The sequence below is a fragment of the Hydra vulgaris genome, chromosome 12 (genome assembly GCF_038396675.1).
Source record: "Hydra vulgaris chromosome 12, alternate assembly HydraT2T_AEP".
NCBI classification, from domain to species: Eukaryota; Metazoa; Cnidaria; class Hydrozoa; order Anthoathecata; family Hydridae; genus Hydra; species Hydra vulgaris.
The window spans coordinates 13,496,616-13,513,325 of record NC_088931.1 but is presented as its reverse complement, the minus strand read 5'-3'; the positions used below and the strand labels follow the sequence as shown (position 1 = coordinate 13,513,325).

Here is a 16,710-nt window from a genome sequence, read left to right as displayed (position 1 = left end):
AGTTTGTGGTTTCGCTCGTTGCCAATTATTATTGTTATTAATTATTATTAAATCCTTTTAATATATTAAAGCAATTTAATTAGTAATTCAACATATTATTTATATACATAGCATTTTAAAATATTAATAGAATTTAATAAGTTATTTAACACGCTTAAACAACCAAAATGTGTTTACTGTGTCTGAGTTATAAATGTTAGCAAATTGACAAAAATATTTAAAAAAAAGAAAAGAATCTTATGCGTTATAATACTTAAAAGAAGTTGTTCAAAATGTAAAACAAAAATAATTAAGTCTATTTTTGAATGCTTTGGAGTACTTTATATACAGTTTACTTATTTGCACATTACTTATAAATTATTAGTAATTTTTGAATAAGTAAATTTTATATAAAGTACTCCAACGCATTCAAAACTTTCTTTTTTAAAGGTATATTATATTATTAATATAATACACCTTTGAAAACAAGTTATTTAAATAGAGTTTTATTTTAAGCAAAAATAAATTAGTTATATTGTGAGATAGATAATTAAATTCTACATAAATTTATTCAAAAATAATCATAAAAAATCTGTTTACCTAAAGGTATGTTATCTAAATAATTGTAATTAAATTCGTTATGCTAATAAACGCTCGCTTCGTTTACTTTACTTGCCGGACAGTATGGCTTTGTTTACTTTATTTGCAATATAGTACGGCGGCTGCGAATTTTAACGTTACGTGATAGAATCACGTAATGTTAAAAATTCGCGGCCGCCATACAGAACGTGATAGAATCACATAACTATCGAACAATTCGCGTTGAAAAATTTTTGGACAAAAAATTAATGCCGTGGCTTATCTGACTTCAGGAACAATTTTATTAAAGTTTTGGTAATTATCTTAGCTAAAAATTATTTTGTTTGCGTTCTAGTACTCTTTAAAATAATGTAATGAATTGGTCGGTCTAAAACACATTTAAAAAAACAAAGTTTTGTCTGATTTTCGATACTTCAGCCAAAATTTTAAATTTAAGTTGAAAACCTGTTAAATCCCATCCTCTTCTTTCTTTCCGTCCGCTTAATATTATTTCAAAATTTCGGCAAAAGTTAGGCGCTCCTGCAGTTTCTCCCCCTCTCCCTTCCCTTTTTTTTTATTGCTGGTTATGATAGAGAATTTTATTCTGATTAAGAATCGTATAAAAACATAAGTCTGAAAATTAACAGAAAGTGCTCTAATTCGCTGTTGAAGTTTAAAAAATTACACTAAAAACTCTGTTGAAGTTTAAAAAATTACACTAAAAACTCTAATATTCGCTATTTTTTAAAAGCGCTTTACATCAAAGTTTATATTTGAAATCAATCATTTAGAAAATCTTTTTTTAATTACGCAACCCGGTTTTTATTGTCGTGAAAATTAAATTTTAACAAAATTAAATACTTTTAAGAATATATTTTACATATTTTTAATTAAACTTTTAAAAATAAGTTTAAGATTTTGCTTTTTAAATGTACATAAATCGACTGACAAATAGGGATTGGAGCAATTTAATGTACATGCATCGACTGAAAAAGAGGGATTGGCACAATTGAATGTACATACATCGACTGACAAATAGGGGTTGGCACAACTAAATGCACACACATCGACTGACAAATAGGGATTGGCGCGATTAAACGTACATGATTTGGGACAGGGTTAGGGTTTGCGCCAGAGATAAATCAGAAAACGATGCGCTTAGCATTTTTTAACAGTTTTGATTGATATTGTTAATAGAAACCAGGCTTTTTTAAACTCATCTTTGAAAAGGATTTTAATTATAACCGAATATGAAAAAAATGGCGAATATAAGCGTTTTTTAGTGTAATTTTTTTCAACTTCAACAGCGATTTAGAGCACTTTCAGTTGATTTTCAGACCTATGTTTTTATTCGATTCTTAATCAATAATAAAATTCTCTATCATGATCAGCAATAAAAAAAAGGGGAGGGGAGGGGGGGGGGAGAGAAACTGCAATAGCGCCAAAAGTTATAATATCTTATTACTATATTATTAAATACATTGATATCAATATTTCTATAAAATTAACTTCAGTATAATGAATAATAAAGAGTTATATGATTGGTATCTATGCTTGAATAATAAATGTTTGGAAACGTTGTGCTCGAATTTTAGAAGTCGATTCTCAAATTTGTTTTCAGTAACCGAAAATAACTTGAGCTTGTACAACAAAATTAAAATTGTTGTAGATAAATTTAAATCGTAAAAAAAAAACATTAAAAGAAGAGATATATATAAGCTGATGTCCTTTTTTAATAAAACAGTTAAACTTTTGACTGGTATGCTTAAAAAAAGTGACAAAAAGTTGCACTCCTTTGTGAGGAAAAAAAAATTGCATGCAAAAAAGTTGTATTATGTAAACAAGAAATTTAGCATGGTAGTAAATAAACTTGAAAAGTTTTCTTCTAATAGTTCAAATAATCCTAAAAAAGATATCAATTCTCTTAACATTGGAGAAAAATTGTTTTACAAAGAAAATAAAGATTTGAATACTTTAAATTGTCTTTTCCTTGATCGCAAAATAGTAACATTTCCAAAATCTGAAATTTTGACAAAATGGAAAGTATTCTAATAATATAAGAGATGTTATTATGAGGTTAGTTTCTTTGAATGTCAGCATGAATAAAGTTAATGAGGTTATCACAATTGTTTTAAAAAAACTAGCAAAATTAGATATAGAAAAGCTTCCCTCAATTGGTACAAAATCTCGATTAATGACTGAAGCATTAACACTTAATCAGCTTCAAGTTGGAGAAGAAATGATACATACTGTAGAAAGTAAATTGTAACATACTGTAGAAAGTAAATACAGGCAATTGTCATCACAGTGACGGTACCACTAAACACCATAGACATTTTCAAAATTTCCAAGTTATTACCGCAAGTAGAAGTACTTTATCTTTTGGATTACTTAAAATGGCTGAAAGTAATGCAGATTATACTATTAATGCGTTAACCAAAACATTAGATGATATACGTGACATTTTAGATATTAGCAGCAAAGAAAAAAAAATTCTGCCCTATATATTTTTTTAAAACTACCATGTCTGATCTCGGGCCGGTTAATCCATTGTTTAATTTAAAACTTAAAGATATGAGAAAAAAGTTACTGTCTAAAGTTATAAAGAACTGGAAAGTTTAAAAAAAGGCGAGCAAGCAGATTTCATTGAAATGCCAAACTTTTTTTGTAAATTACATTTATAAAATCATTATTTTATAAAATTTTACAAAAAACCAACTATGCAACAGAAACTAATAAAACAATTAAATCATTTGAAAAAGTTAGTTTTAAACAGTTGTCATGAAAACATTTTTTCATTCAATACTGCAGAATCAGGTGCCACTAGATTGATAAAAACTGCATGTAAAGCTTTTCATGTTTGCGGGAGTGATGAAGTTGGAAGTGCTGGGTATTTTAATGCATTTCTTGCTGGTAAAGGGCAAAGTGTGTATGCTTGCACCCTTTGTTTGTAACCAATTTAATATACTTTATTATAATGCTTCAGCTTTTTTTTTCATTCTAAAGATATTTAAAGTTTCTTCAAAATTGGTCGAACCTAAATAATCTTTTACTTGCAGTTAAAGAAGATATCTGCAACAATTTATATTTAGCAGAATAGTGGGCTTTTGGAATAATTGATAAAATGATTACAAGCACACTTTGGCGGATAATTGAATTACAAAAAAGTATTCTTGACATGAATTCATTTTTGCTAAGCTTAATAATGTGTAAAAATGCATCATCAATTATGATTTTGAAAACACCTATATTCAGTCCAAGTGGTGTTAATATTCGTAAAGATATTTTCTATGATAAATTATTTGAAGAGACTGCTGACACTGATTTAAATATTTAAACGCTGCAAATATTAGATGTGATTTGCTATTCTTTATTAGTTGTTCTTGAAAGGCAATATGGTGATCAACTTCCTGAAGGTAAGTATTGGTATCTTTCTGATAATATAAGTAAGTCTGCAAAGAATGTCCCAACAACAAACAAAACGTTAGAAAGTGACTTTGCTGTATTAGATCTTTTAATTCGTACAAAATATAATGCCAAAATACCTGGTTGGATAAAAAGACTTTGGATGAGCTTGACTCGTTGCCTAAAAAAGCTTCAAGTAACTTTAATAAAATGAAAGATAAATACAAGCAACGTCATTTAGAATTAAAGTTTGAAATGAGTGAAAGATTGTCTGAAAAACATAACGCTAAAAAAACAGCTGAAAATAAAGCTTTCTTTAAAAAAGCTAAATGGGTAAATGAGTTGTTAAAATTAAAAACAAAAGTGTGGTTGACTTCAAAAGAAGCAGGTGATGAATATGTATTGTTAGATGCAGGGCCGGCGCGAGTAGGTGTCACGTGGGGGGGGGGGCAGGGTGCCAACACAACTTTTGTCAACCGAAAAAAAAAAAAAGAAAGAGCCTCTTTTTTTAAAATTTGCCGACTGCCTTATTGACATTTGCCGACTGACTATCTAAATTTACCAACTAAATTGTCTAAAGTTAGTCGGTAAATTTAGATAGTCGAATTTGCCGACTAAATGAACGAAAAAGTCATTGATATCAAAATAACTTATCAAAAAAAACTTTGTTTGATGTAGTCTATGAGACTGAAGAAAATCAAGTAAAGATTTTTCGATTGCTTGTTGACCTTTAAAATGGAAAGGTTATTGTATTGTAAAAGTTTGTTTGTATATGTTTAATTGTAAAAAAACAAAAGTTGTAAGTTATATATTAAATATGATATTTGAGAAAATTGAAGATTTGTCAACCTAGTATTTTAATTGTTCACAATTTGATGTTCTAATTTTTCAATAGAGTAAAACCAGGACTATAACTATATTAATTTGAATAACTATTTTTGCTGTTCTAAAGTTTCGTCAGTTGTGAATTAAACATTGTTTTATTTGTTAATTACTGTTTAAAAGTTTATGAATGAAAAATAACAAATTGATTATTGCCTAAAGTTCGACCTTAAACTTTGTTAGGGTGGATTGTGATAATAACATTCTTTAAAAAGAATTTTTTTTTTAAGATTTTTCTTGATTTTTTTTTTTATTAGAGCTTTACTTTATTTTAAAAAAAGATTTAAAATCTAGCATAGATCCTTAAATAAGAACAACCGTTTAGATTTTTTTTAAAATCGATTAAGAGTGGTTTTCTTTTTATTTGTAGGGGAGAATGGGGTGAGATGGGACATGGGGTGAGATGGGACTTGGCGATATCTCAGTGAAAAATTTAATAAAGCAAAAGTTTTTTATATATGTTATAAGTTTGCAATAGCTTCTTCATATTATTGTGTTTTTTAAGTTTCAGAAGTATTTTTTTTTCGGATTATTTGTGAATATGTAAAAATCTAACAATTTTCCTGGATTTTGAAGACATCATTATTATTAAATATTTATGTGTTGTTTGCATATATTTTTATGCTTATTGTTTTTAATTATTCACTATTGTTTTTATTTAACTACTGAAGAAATATGATTAGCATCTGGCTACGAAAACTATATAAAATAAAGGTTTTCTCACACCTACTAGTGATGGGGTGACTTGGGACAGGAGAATTGGGGTGAAATGGGACACTGTTCAATTTTATCATTTTTTTAATTTAATGTACTTGAACTTTTATAATCAATATTTTTATAAAAAAGCAAGTGAACAGAAAATTATGTTTATGTTTATGATAATATTTCAATGTTTACTTTATAGTAAAGTGTTTTCTATCATAGAAAATAATAATTATTATATTAGATTTCTTTGTTACTTTGTCCTGAAGACATCTTTCACAGTAAGTATTGTTTTAATGCCAATTATTTTTGTATTTTAAATTCAGTTTAAATAAAGTTCTTCATTATTAGCCTTATTAAATTTAATCACATTATAAGTTTTATAGGGTTGTCATGCTATTTTATTTCATTAAAATAAATTTAAAATTTATAGCCTAATCTGGATTTTGGTTAATGCAATTAAAAAGGCATAATTTTTTTAAATAATGGACTCAGTAATATGAGTAATAATTTTTCAGATGCCAAGAAAGTACAAACGAGTGACAAGTCGGTTAAAGCCTGATGCTCACACAATAAAAGCAGCCGTGATGGCTGTCGAATCTGGCAGTTTATCACTACGAGCAGCTGTACAAGAGTATACAATTTCAAAATCAAGTTTACAGCGGAAAATAAAGGGTGATAAAGAAACTTCTTACAGTAACTTATACTTTGATGAACAACATAAATATATTTTTAATAAGACACAAGAAGATGAACTTTCAATATATTTTCGTCAAGCATCTAATATGCATTATGGACTTGATGCTAGAGAAACAAAGCAACTTGCATATCAATATGCAATTAAAAATGACATTAAAATACCAGAAAACTGGAAAAAGAGTGAAGCAGCTGGAGCTGAATGGTTTTATTTATTCTTAAATCGTACAAAATTATATATTCGTACGCCAGAAGCTACCAGCCTCAGTCAAACAACTAGTTTCAATCGCACAAATGTAGATACTTTATTCAAAAACCTTGACAGTGTGCAGAAGCGCTATAACTTTTCTGCTGATTGCATTTACAATATTGATGAAACAGGTCTGACAACTGTTCATAAGCCAGTGAAACTGATTGCTGGTAAAGGGGTAAAGCAAGTAAGACAGGTAACTTCTGCTGAAAGGGGAACCCTAGTTACAATGGTGGGTTGCATTAATGCCCTTGGATATTTTATTCCACCATTTTTGATATTTCCTCGTGTCCACTTTCGTAGCCATATGCTTAAAGGTGCACCAACAGGTACAAAAGATGATGCTAATCCTAGTGGATGGATAAATACAGAGTTTTTTTTTGAAATGGTTTGATCATTTTGTGGAGTATGGACATCCTAGTAAGGATCATCCATTACTTTTAATAATGGACAACCACAAAACTCATATATCGATTAAACTGATGGATAAAGCTAAGGAAAGCAATGTTGTGCTCTTGACATTGCCACCCCATTGCAGCCAAAACCTCCAACCACTTGACAGATCAGTATTTGGGTAATTAAAGAAATTTAACAATTCAGCATGTGATTCATGGTTAAAGGCACATCCAAATACTCCTATGACGATATATGACATTTCTGAAAATTTAGGAATAGCTTATACGAGAGCCTTTACTTCCCAAAACATTCAAAATGGTTTTAAAGCAGCTGGCATTTTCCCGTACAATCCATATGTTTTCAGTGATGTCAACTTTTTATGTTCTTATGCATCTGATCGACCAATTCCAGCAAATGACAATTCTGACAAACAAACAATCCCCACATCACTGTGTATTGTATCTGAAGTTATTAATGAAAAGAAACAGCAAATCAGCACTTCTGTCTACCATTGGATAGCAGAAGATAAAAGGCCATTTCTAAAAGCGCTTGAAAGGGTGGCAAAGAGAAAAAGTGCAAAAAGAAAATGTTTTTGGTCTCTGGTATTGACTGACACACCAACAAAAAATGAACTAGGTGAAAGTTTATCAGAATGTAAAAGAAAAAGAGAAGATAAAGATAAGAAAAAAAAAGTTACTCCCTCAGACATCAACGTAATTTTGACTCAATTTAAACATCAAGCAACCTGTTGAACAAAGTTACAAATGCGGTAGTGGTGTAGTGGTAGAGCGCTCGCTTCATAAGCGAGAGGTTCCAAGCTCGATCCCCACCACGTCCCTGGTAGTACCGCGCTCAACTTGTTTCTCCGCGCAGCGGCCTTGTTCGTCAAGGTTCGTGTTTCGGAGTTATAGAGTTGAGAGAGGGTCATAACCACAATTAAGTAGCCTCCTTATCTGTAGTGGTCTTCTGGGCCTTAGAGAGGTGAAATAACAACAACAAAAAAAAAAATTTAGAATGGTATTTTTGTTAAACATAAATAAATTTTGTGTATTGTTATGTTTTATAAAGAGTAGAATAAACAATAAAATAATGCTTAAAATTATTTGTTTCTATTTTTGTCCCATTTCACCCCAACCATTGTCCCATTAAAAATAAATGGGGCGACATGGGACAAACAGTGTCACTTTAAAAAAACCAAGTCCTTGAACTTAATTTGATGGTTAAATAATTGGTTTTGCAATAATTTAACATGACAATTCATTGGACTATAGTTTTAAACCGATTTGTATGGTTTTTGCGGAAAATTTAAAGCGCAGCACGCAAGCAAGTTTTTTTGTCCTATCTCACCCCGTTCTCCCCTATAATTACAAAGATTGTGACCGTTAAATAACAACACAAATTTTAAATTTTGACGTCACCTTTATAATGACTTTTTTTACTTAAGTATGAAAAAAATGAAGTTCAAAAATTTGTTTATATTGTTGTAAAAACCTGTTTATCAACCAGTTGTAAAAATTTGGTTGTCAATCAGTTTATCAATCAACAAAAATTTGTTTATCAATCAGTTGTAAAAATTTGTTTATCAACATATTGTCCATTGTTTTTCAATATATCATCCAAATTCGTACATTGGAAGACATTGTTTTTCTCCAAGGCTTTACGGACGTTTCTTTCTAATTTTTTATCTTCAACTTTAATTATTCCATTCAATGTCCTCATTGCAATTTACTTTATGTAAAGCTAATGCAGACTGATTTAACTTGCCTTCAGGCAAAAATTTTTAGTGTTGTTGAACCGTTGTTCTTATATGAAGTTTTGATTCACCGACATTTGAAGCATTTGCACTTTCCTGGTTGGCTATATATATATATATATATATATATATATATATATATATATATATATATATATATATATATATATATATATATATATATATATATATATATATATATATATATATGTATATATATACATGCATATATGTATAACATGCGGTGGGAGAGCGGGATAGGAGTCCAAAAGGATAATTGTACCAGCACATTCTTATCCTCTCTATGGTCTTGACTATTAGGCTAACATTGCTTGGTGAATGACAAATAAAAATAAATTTAAAAAAGTCTTTAATATGCAAAAACACCGATTCAGAAATATATACGAGATAAACCACATTCCCAAATATAATTCACTAAGTTAAATATACCTAATATTTACTAAACTAATATTTACCATCCTCCAATATTTGTGCTAATAAATTTTAATAAAAATATTGTTCCTACATTTTTTACCCCGTATGTTTGAAATAAATCAGAACAAATACAAGATTCAAGTATCAGCTGTTAATCTTTGATTTTAAAAATCTTGTTTTGCTCTTTATTTTTTCATTTTATTTGCCAGAATATGTACAAGGGAAATTTACATTGTATATATTACCGGCAGGACTTCTAGAAGCTCACAGGATCATGAAGCGTTTTGCAATCAATATCTCTTTTGATAATAACAACTAATAGATTCGATAAAGTACCATTACTAATGGATTAATTTTTCAGGTCTATTTTTGCATTACCTTTTTATTAGCAAACAAAGTATTTGAATGACTGTAGTATGACTGTGTTTACGTTTTACAAGCGTGGCTTTTAATGACGTTAGTCATCTCAATGACGTAAGTAATTTTTAATAGTAATTGTTTTACAAAAAGGTTTTTTTTTTTTTTTTTTTTTTTTTTTTAAAGTTATAAGTTTGCCGTTAAAAATAATTACAACTCTCGTATTGGTAAAATATACACATGGTGGGGGCAAGAAGAAGACAAAATAGTCTTATCGCCAAGCTCCCAATAATCCGTAAATAATATAGCTATCAAATCTTGTCATTAAAAAAGTTATCAAATATAAAAAGAAAGAAAAGAAAGAAAAAAAAAAGAAAATTTTTTTTATTATTTTTTTTATTATTTTTTTTTTTATTATTTTTTTCATATTTTTTTTTTTTTAAAAAAAAAAAAAAACAAACAAACAAACAAACAAACAAACAAACAAAGACAAAAACAAAAAACAAACAAACAAACAAACAAAAAGACAAAAAAAAATAGAGATAATAAATTATAAAACTTATTTTCAAATATAATTGAACACAAAGCAAAAATAAAAAAGAAACAAACAGACAAAAATGATATTTGAACCTATATATAAATGTTTTTAATTATTGCAATTAAGAATTCTTAATTAGGAAAATATAATGAAAAGAATTCAAACTTCTATAGCAAGACCTTTAGTTTTTCATAAAAAGAAAATAAAAAATAAAAAATAAGTTTTTTAGTGAACTAAGTTTTTAAACCTTTGCAAATAAAATGAAAATATACTATACAATATTTTAAAGGCCAAAAAATAAATATAGCTCCAGAAGAAGTCCTTCATGCTTTGATTAACTAAAATTATTTCTTTTAGTTTTGATTTAAAAATATTTATGTTTGCAAGCGTTTTGATGTCATTTCTAATTACTTTACTCCATAGTTGTGGGCCTCTAGTTGTGATGGAAAACTTAGTGGCTTCAAAGTGATTTTTAGCTTGAACATAATTATTTTTTGCATGTCTAGTAAGGTATTTGTGCTGTATTTTTTTAAATAGTGTTTTAAAAATATTTGGCATCGTATCGTTATTGATTTTATGCATAAAAATTAAATGATGATATATATTTATTTGGTAAACATTTAAGATTTTTAGATTAATAAATAGTGGTTGTGAATGAGAGAGACGGTCTGCGTTGGATATTATTCTTATGGCATGTTTTTGTTTGTTAAATAGTTTGTTTAGTTTTTTTTTATTGGTGCTGCACCAAGCAATGTTAGCATAATTGAGATAACAATGAATAAAAGAAAAGTAGATATATTTTAAGCAAGTTTGATTTAGATAAGGTTTTACCTTATAAAGTATGCCAATATTTTTAGAAATTTTATTTTCGATTAGTTTTAAGTGGTTTGTCCAGGTGATATTTTCGTCAAGAAGAACACCTAGAAACTTCATTGAGTGTTCTCTTTTTATAAATTGATTCCCGATGCTAATATTTGGGAGCTTTAGAGGAATTTCGTCTCTTTGATAAAAGCGATGAAAAAAAATATACTTAGTTTTGGTTAAGTTTAATGACAATTTATTTGTATTAAACCATTCAGTTACTTTTAACAGTTCTTCGTTGACTGTTTTAAATAGAGTTTTTATGTTACTATGGGAATAAAATAAATTGGTATCGTCAGCAAACAAAACAGAGTCTAAAATATTCGAAGCTCTGCTTAAGTCGTTAATGTAAATTAAAAACAAAAGCGGTCCTAAAATGGATCCTTGAGGAACTCCACAAGTGATTGTCCTATTGTCAGTTTTACTACCATCATAAGAAACATACTGCTTTCTATCACACAAGTAGCTTTTAAACCAAACTATATTTGCATTCTTAACTCCGTAATTCACTAGTTTTTTTACTAAGATATGGTGGTCAACTGTGTCGAAGGCTTTGCTAAGGTCTATAAAAATACCTAATGTATACTCTTTTTTATCAAAGGCTCGAAAAATATCATGAACAAGTTTAAGAATAGCATGATCAGTTGAATGACCTTTTTTGAACCCAAATTGTTTGTTGTATAAAATATTATTTGTTTCTAGAAAAGAGAATAGTCTATTATACATTACTCGTTCCAGTATTTTAGAGAAGCAAGGAAGAATGGAGATAGGTCTATAATTAGAGACATTAGAAGGATCACCCGATTTGAGAACTGGTATAACTCTTGCAGTTTTAAAACTTTCTGGAAATATTCCTTGTTTTAAAGAAAGATTGAAAATATGCAACAGTGGTGTTATTAAATAATGCATAGATTTTATTACAACATTACTGCTTATTTCATCAACTCCTAATCCTTTGTTTAGTTTTAATGTTTGAAAAGCAATTAATAACTCATTTTTAGTCAGTTTATTGTTGGTCATTATTGTATTGTTAGCAGTTAAATATGACTCTACGCTAAATTTACCAAGTTTTAGATTTAAGGCTAGATTTGATCCTACATTAACAAAAACTTGATTAAATGTTTTTGCAATTTTTGATTCATTAAATATATCAACGCCATTAAAATTTATTGTTTTTGGAAGACAAGTAGTTGATAACTTTTTTTTACCAATTAATTCTTTAATGATATTCCAGGTTTTCTGCGTGTCGCCTTTGAATTTAAGTAATTGATTTGAATAATATATTTTTTTTGAACGATTTATAACTAGCTCAAAAATACCTTTATATTTTTTATAATTGGATTCATTATCAAATGATTTTTTTTTAAGAAATTTTTCGTACAAACGTTGTTGAAATATTAGAAGAAAATTTTCATAGGCTTTGTTAGTACTTTTTATTTGCAATATATTTTCCCAGTTTTCAGAAGATAAAGATTGATTAAAAAGTTCAATAGAAACGTCATTAATGATTCGCTTGGTTATTTTTATTTTTTGCGGGTTTTTTGAAAGATAACATTTTTGAGTTGCAATAAAAATTGGAAAATGATCCGATATATCAGATATAAATATTCCAGTTTTAACTTTTGTGTCTGTAAATTTGTTTGTTATAATTTGATCAATTGAGGTTGCACTATTTTTGGTAATTCTAGTTGGTTTATTTATGGTTGGAATAAATCCATTTTGAAATACTAAATTAAGAAAATTTCTGACGTTTTTATTTGAGTCATATTCTAGTACATTTAAATTCAAATCGCCCACAAGGTAAACGCATTTACTACAAACATCTTTATTTGTAATTAAACTTTTTATGTGTTTATCAAATATTTTCATATTACCTGAAGGCGGTCTGTATAAAACATGCACAATTACGTTTTTGGTAGATTTACTAAATATTTCAATTGACAATGACTCACAATCATTACTTGCTGTACAATAATCACTTCGCGGTTTATAAATTATTGAGTTGTGGATAAAGATGCATACTCCTCCTCCTGGTTTTTCAGAGTTTCTAAGTTGATGAACTACTTTATAATTTTTTAACTGAAAATTTGAATTGTTTTCAATTTCAATATTGTGACACCATGTTTCTGTAAGGCAAATAACTTTAAACTCCGTTTTTGTGCTGAGTAAAAAAAGTTTAAACTTCTCAAAATTTTTTTGAATGCTTCTAATATTTAAATGAAGGATTGAGAATGCATCTATATCTATTTTGGGATTTGAAGTATTTAAGTTGTAATATAATGGACTTATTTTTTTGATTTCATCGCTACTATTATAAAAATTAATATCTGGATCTGAATGACTCTCTAGAAGTATATTTTTGTTTACTTGAAAAGATTTAAATTGTGAGTTTTGATAAAAATTTATAGTTTTATCCATTATAAATAGAAAAGTATAAAAACCAAAAAACATAATAAATTGAAATGATTAAATTTTAGCGTTCTGATTTTTTCGAAATTCTTTTACTATTAGTTTGTCATAAATTACAATCGAGTACATACCGTTGTTCCTGTTGACTTTCATTTCTTCAAGTAATTTTTTCCGTACCACCATTGTATCGAAAGAATAATCCTCGTTTATGTAAATATTCGTTCCTTTGAGTTTGTGCGCGTTTTTCAATATTTTAATCTTATCTTTATAATTTAATAACTTCATTACAATAGTTCTCGGATTTTTTAAACTTATCTTTCCTGTACTGTGTGCCCGTTCAATAGTAACTCCTTTTATGTTGAGATTGTTTTCAAATACTTTGATGACTTTTAATTCGGTTTCCTCCCATAATTATAATTAAAAAAATTATAATTATAAAAATTATAATTAAAAAAATATAATTATAGTTATTTGTTTTGCGCAACAAAAAAAAAATGTTTTCCGAGCTAAAGTAGTTAGATTACTGATTTGGCCTGCTAAAGTAAAACACTTTGTCAAAACATAAAATTGAAATTCGAGGAAACAGACAATAACCGATTATATGTTTTAACTTTTAATTGCTTTTAACGAAAAAATATTGTTTTCTGATATTGTCAAAAACAACAAACCGAAAGCTGACACAGAAGTTTGTATATTGAACGCTATATCAACCAAGACCAAAGAAAAAGAAGGAAAATCTAAAAATATTATAATTTATGGTACTCAAGAATCACAAGCTACCGAATATGAGAATAAAATTGAAGATAATAAAAAAAGAAGCCATTAAATGTTTCAACAAAGGAAACTTGACGTATAAAAGGAAACTTGACGTATAAAAGTCTATTTTGCCACAATTAACTGCAGTTGCACATTAAGTGACGTCATGAGCAAAATTTTTTTGATCAGCGTTTAATAGCTAAGGCCGCGTCTTTAGTCTTCAATCATAAGAATGAACTTTTCTTTATGACTATATTTTAATGGTCTAAGATCTTCTTAGTTCCATTTGTATAGCGTTGCATACAAACGTCTGTAAGTGTCTTTAGCATATGTTGAGTTTGCAGGCATTATATGGAATAATTGTGTTTAATATATCTATAAAATGAGAAAACTTTAAAATTTTATTATAAACTTTAATAATATTTTTTGGTATATCATTTTTTTTTTTGCTATAAATATAAAAGCAAGATTAAAAAGATTTCAAAATTTATTACGCTAAGGGGAGGTCTTAAACCCTCCAAAACGACACTGATGACAGCGCATTAAACCACTGAGCCATCAATGAAATGCATTTAGCAGATAAACAAACCTAATTTTAAATCTCTTATAAGCTCTACGTATGTGGAATAGCGCATGTTAAGTTTTTTTCTCTTAAAGTTTTTTTCAGAATAAATTATTTTACTAAAAAATATTAAAGTAATTAAGAAATAGGAAAAGAAATAATCGGCATGGACTAGATATGTATAGAAATGATAGGTTTGGTAAAGACCCGTATTTTACAGATCTGATCAGCTAGTAACAATTTAAAGCTATAATATATAAGGAAAAAGTATAAAGTTTCGGTTTAGGATAGACTGACAAAGTTTTTACGGATCCGATCAGCTAGTAACAAAATGTGTTTTATCATCAGTATAAACAGGGTATTAGGTTAAATGATAATCTTTCTTGTTTAATTTCTTCAGTCTTTGAAATCTTTGAATATAGTTATCAGTTTACTAAACAAGTCAGGTGTATGTGAAGTCTCGCATAATAAAAGTATTACAGCTCAATGAAAATACTACTTTCCTTTAATTAATTATAAAGTTTTTGTTGGTAAATAGAAATTAGAGATTAACTTGTAATTTTTCTTGGACTTTGCAAGGTTTATACTTTCAAAGTATTGTGTTGCAATTTACCCTGCTCACTGTTGCAACTTGCCCCGGGTAAGTTGCAATTTTTTTTTTTTTCATTTTTGTTTCACTATAGCGGAGCAAATGAGTTTTATAGTATATCTATTAATGTTGATTTAATACGTCTCTAAGATCTATTTTATAACCCTGATAAAAAATAAAAATAAGAAGATCAAAGTTATAAAAGATAAGTTTTTTTGGTTTTGTTTTTTTGTTTAATTAATTCACTTCCCCAAGGCCCAGAAGGCCTCTACAGACGAGGAAACTACTTAATTGTGGTTATAACCCTTTCTCAACTCTATAACTCCGAAACACAAAACTTGACGAACAAGGTCGCTTCGCGGAGAAACAAGTGCAATTTTAGCTAACTAGCCCCGGTCTTCCATACTATTTAAGCGCTGAGTTGGGGGTGGTCGGATTTGCGCTCGTGTAACAGTCCATGTTTTAACATTTCGTTTGACACTCTAAACCACTGAGCTATCCTAACACATATGAAATTTTTAATAAAATCATTTAGGCAAAATTTAGTGACCATATATATTAAGTAGCAATGCATATATGAGCCCAGCAGGTTTGGTTCTAGTTTTAAAACAAAACCTTACCGGACTAACCTGATTAGCGGACTCGTCTATGCTAGCCATGCTATTCTATGGTTAACTTCATGTTTATGGCCATTAACAAAATGATCATTTATAATATGTTTAAGTTACTGATAAACACACGGGTTAAATCATTTTTAATTGATAATTGTAGCAACAACCATTAAATAAATTTAGCATCTGGCAGATGGGCTAGAAAGAAACTCTTTTAGAAAAGAATAAACAATATTTGATAGAATAATTATTTCTTTTAAAAATATGCAAATGTGAACAAGTTATGCTATATTTTAAAAGTGTAAAATTATTTTGTAAACGATGGATAAATTAATTTGTAAAAAAAAGTATACTGCATATGATTCTAAAAGTATTTTTGTGCACATCGAAAAGCAATCGCTGTTTCGATATACAAAAAGCGCAGTTGGAAACCTCTTTTCCGGTTAGTTAATGCTCACCTTCCTCTCCAATGTTTTTTGCTTGTTTGTTTGCTTTCTACCTCTATTTTGAATTCAACAAAACAAATTATATAAAAGTCGATTTTTTTTTCTACACATGGTAATGAAGTTTAAAATACTTTTACTGGTAATTAATTAGAGGGGACTTGTTTATTTTAAGATTTGGAAGTTAATTACTTCCTTTTGTTTTTTGTAAAAAGCAAAAAACAAAAAGAAAAGTGCACGGACTTCATCTAAGGAATAAATGCCCAGACAGAATATTTATTTCTAAATGATAATGATCTTTTATACGTTAAAGTAATTATCAACTCTTTTAAAATGAAGATATTTATTCCTTTCCTGCTATTTACGAAAAGACGAATGAAATGCCAAACAACGCTTCTATGTTTTTGGTTGGCTTTTGCGACACAAGGTAACAACAGCCTTTATAATATATATGAATATTTAATTAAAAAAATCAAATTTTTTAATTTATAGTTTTATGTTTTTTTT

The 16,710-nt window shown here is 28.2% G+C and overlaps 1 protein-coding gene across 6 annotated transcripts in view; it reads left to right on the top strand.

The window, feature by feature from the left end:
* Positions 1-16,162: 16,162 nt before the first annotated feature.
* The window catches only part of LOC100203332 (metacaspase-2), a 68,810-nt gene continuing 68,262 nt past the window's right edge, over positions 16,163-16,710 (top strand). For 3 of the 6 annotated variants that reach the window (XM_065812249.1, XM_065812248.1, XM_065812247.1), the window contains exon 1: positions 16,226-16,630. In XM_065812249.1, the coding sequence (XP_065668321.1) occupies positions 16,537-16,630 (94 nt within the window). In that variant the 5' untranslated portion in view covers positions 16,226-16,536. Of the gene's footprint in view, positions 16,631-16,710 lie in introns of all 6 variants that reach the window. The other 3 variants (XM_065812253.1, XM_065812251.1, XM_065812252.1) reach the window with 3 other exon arrangements.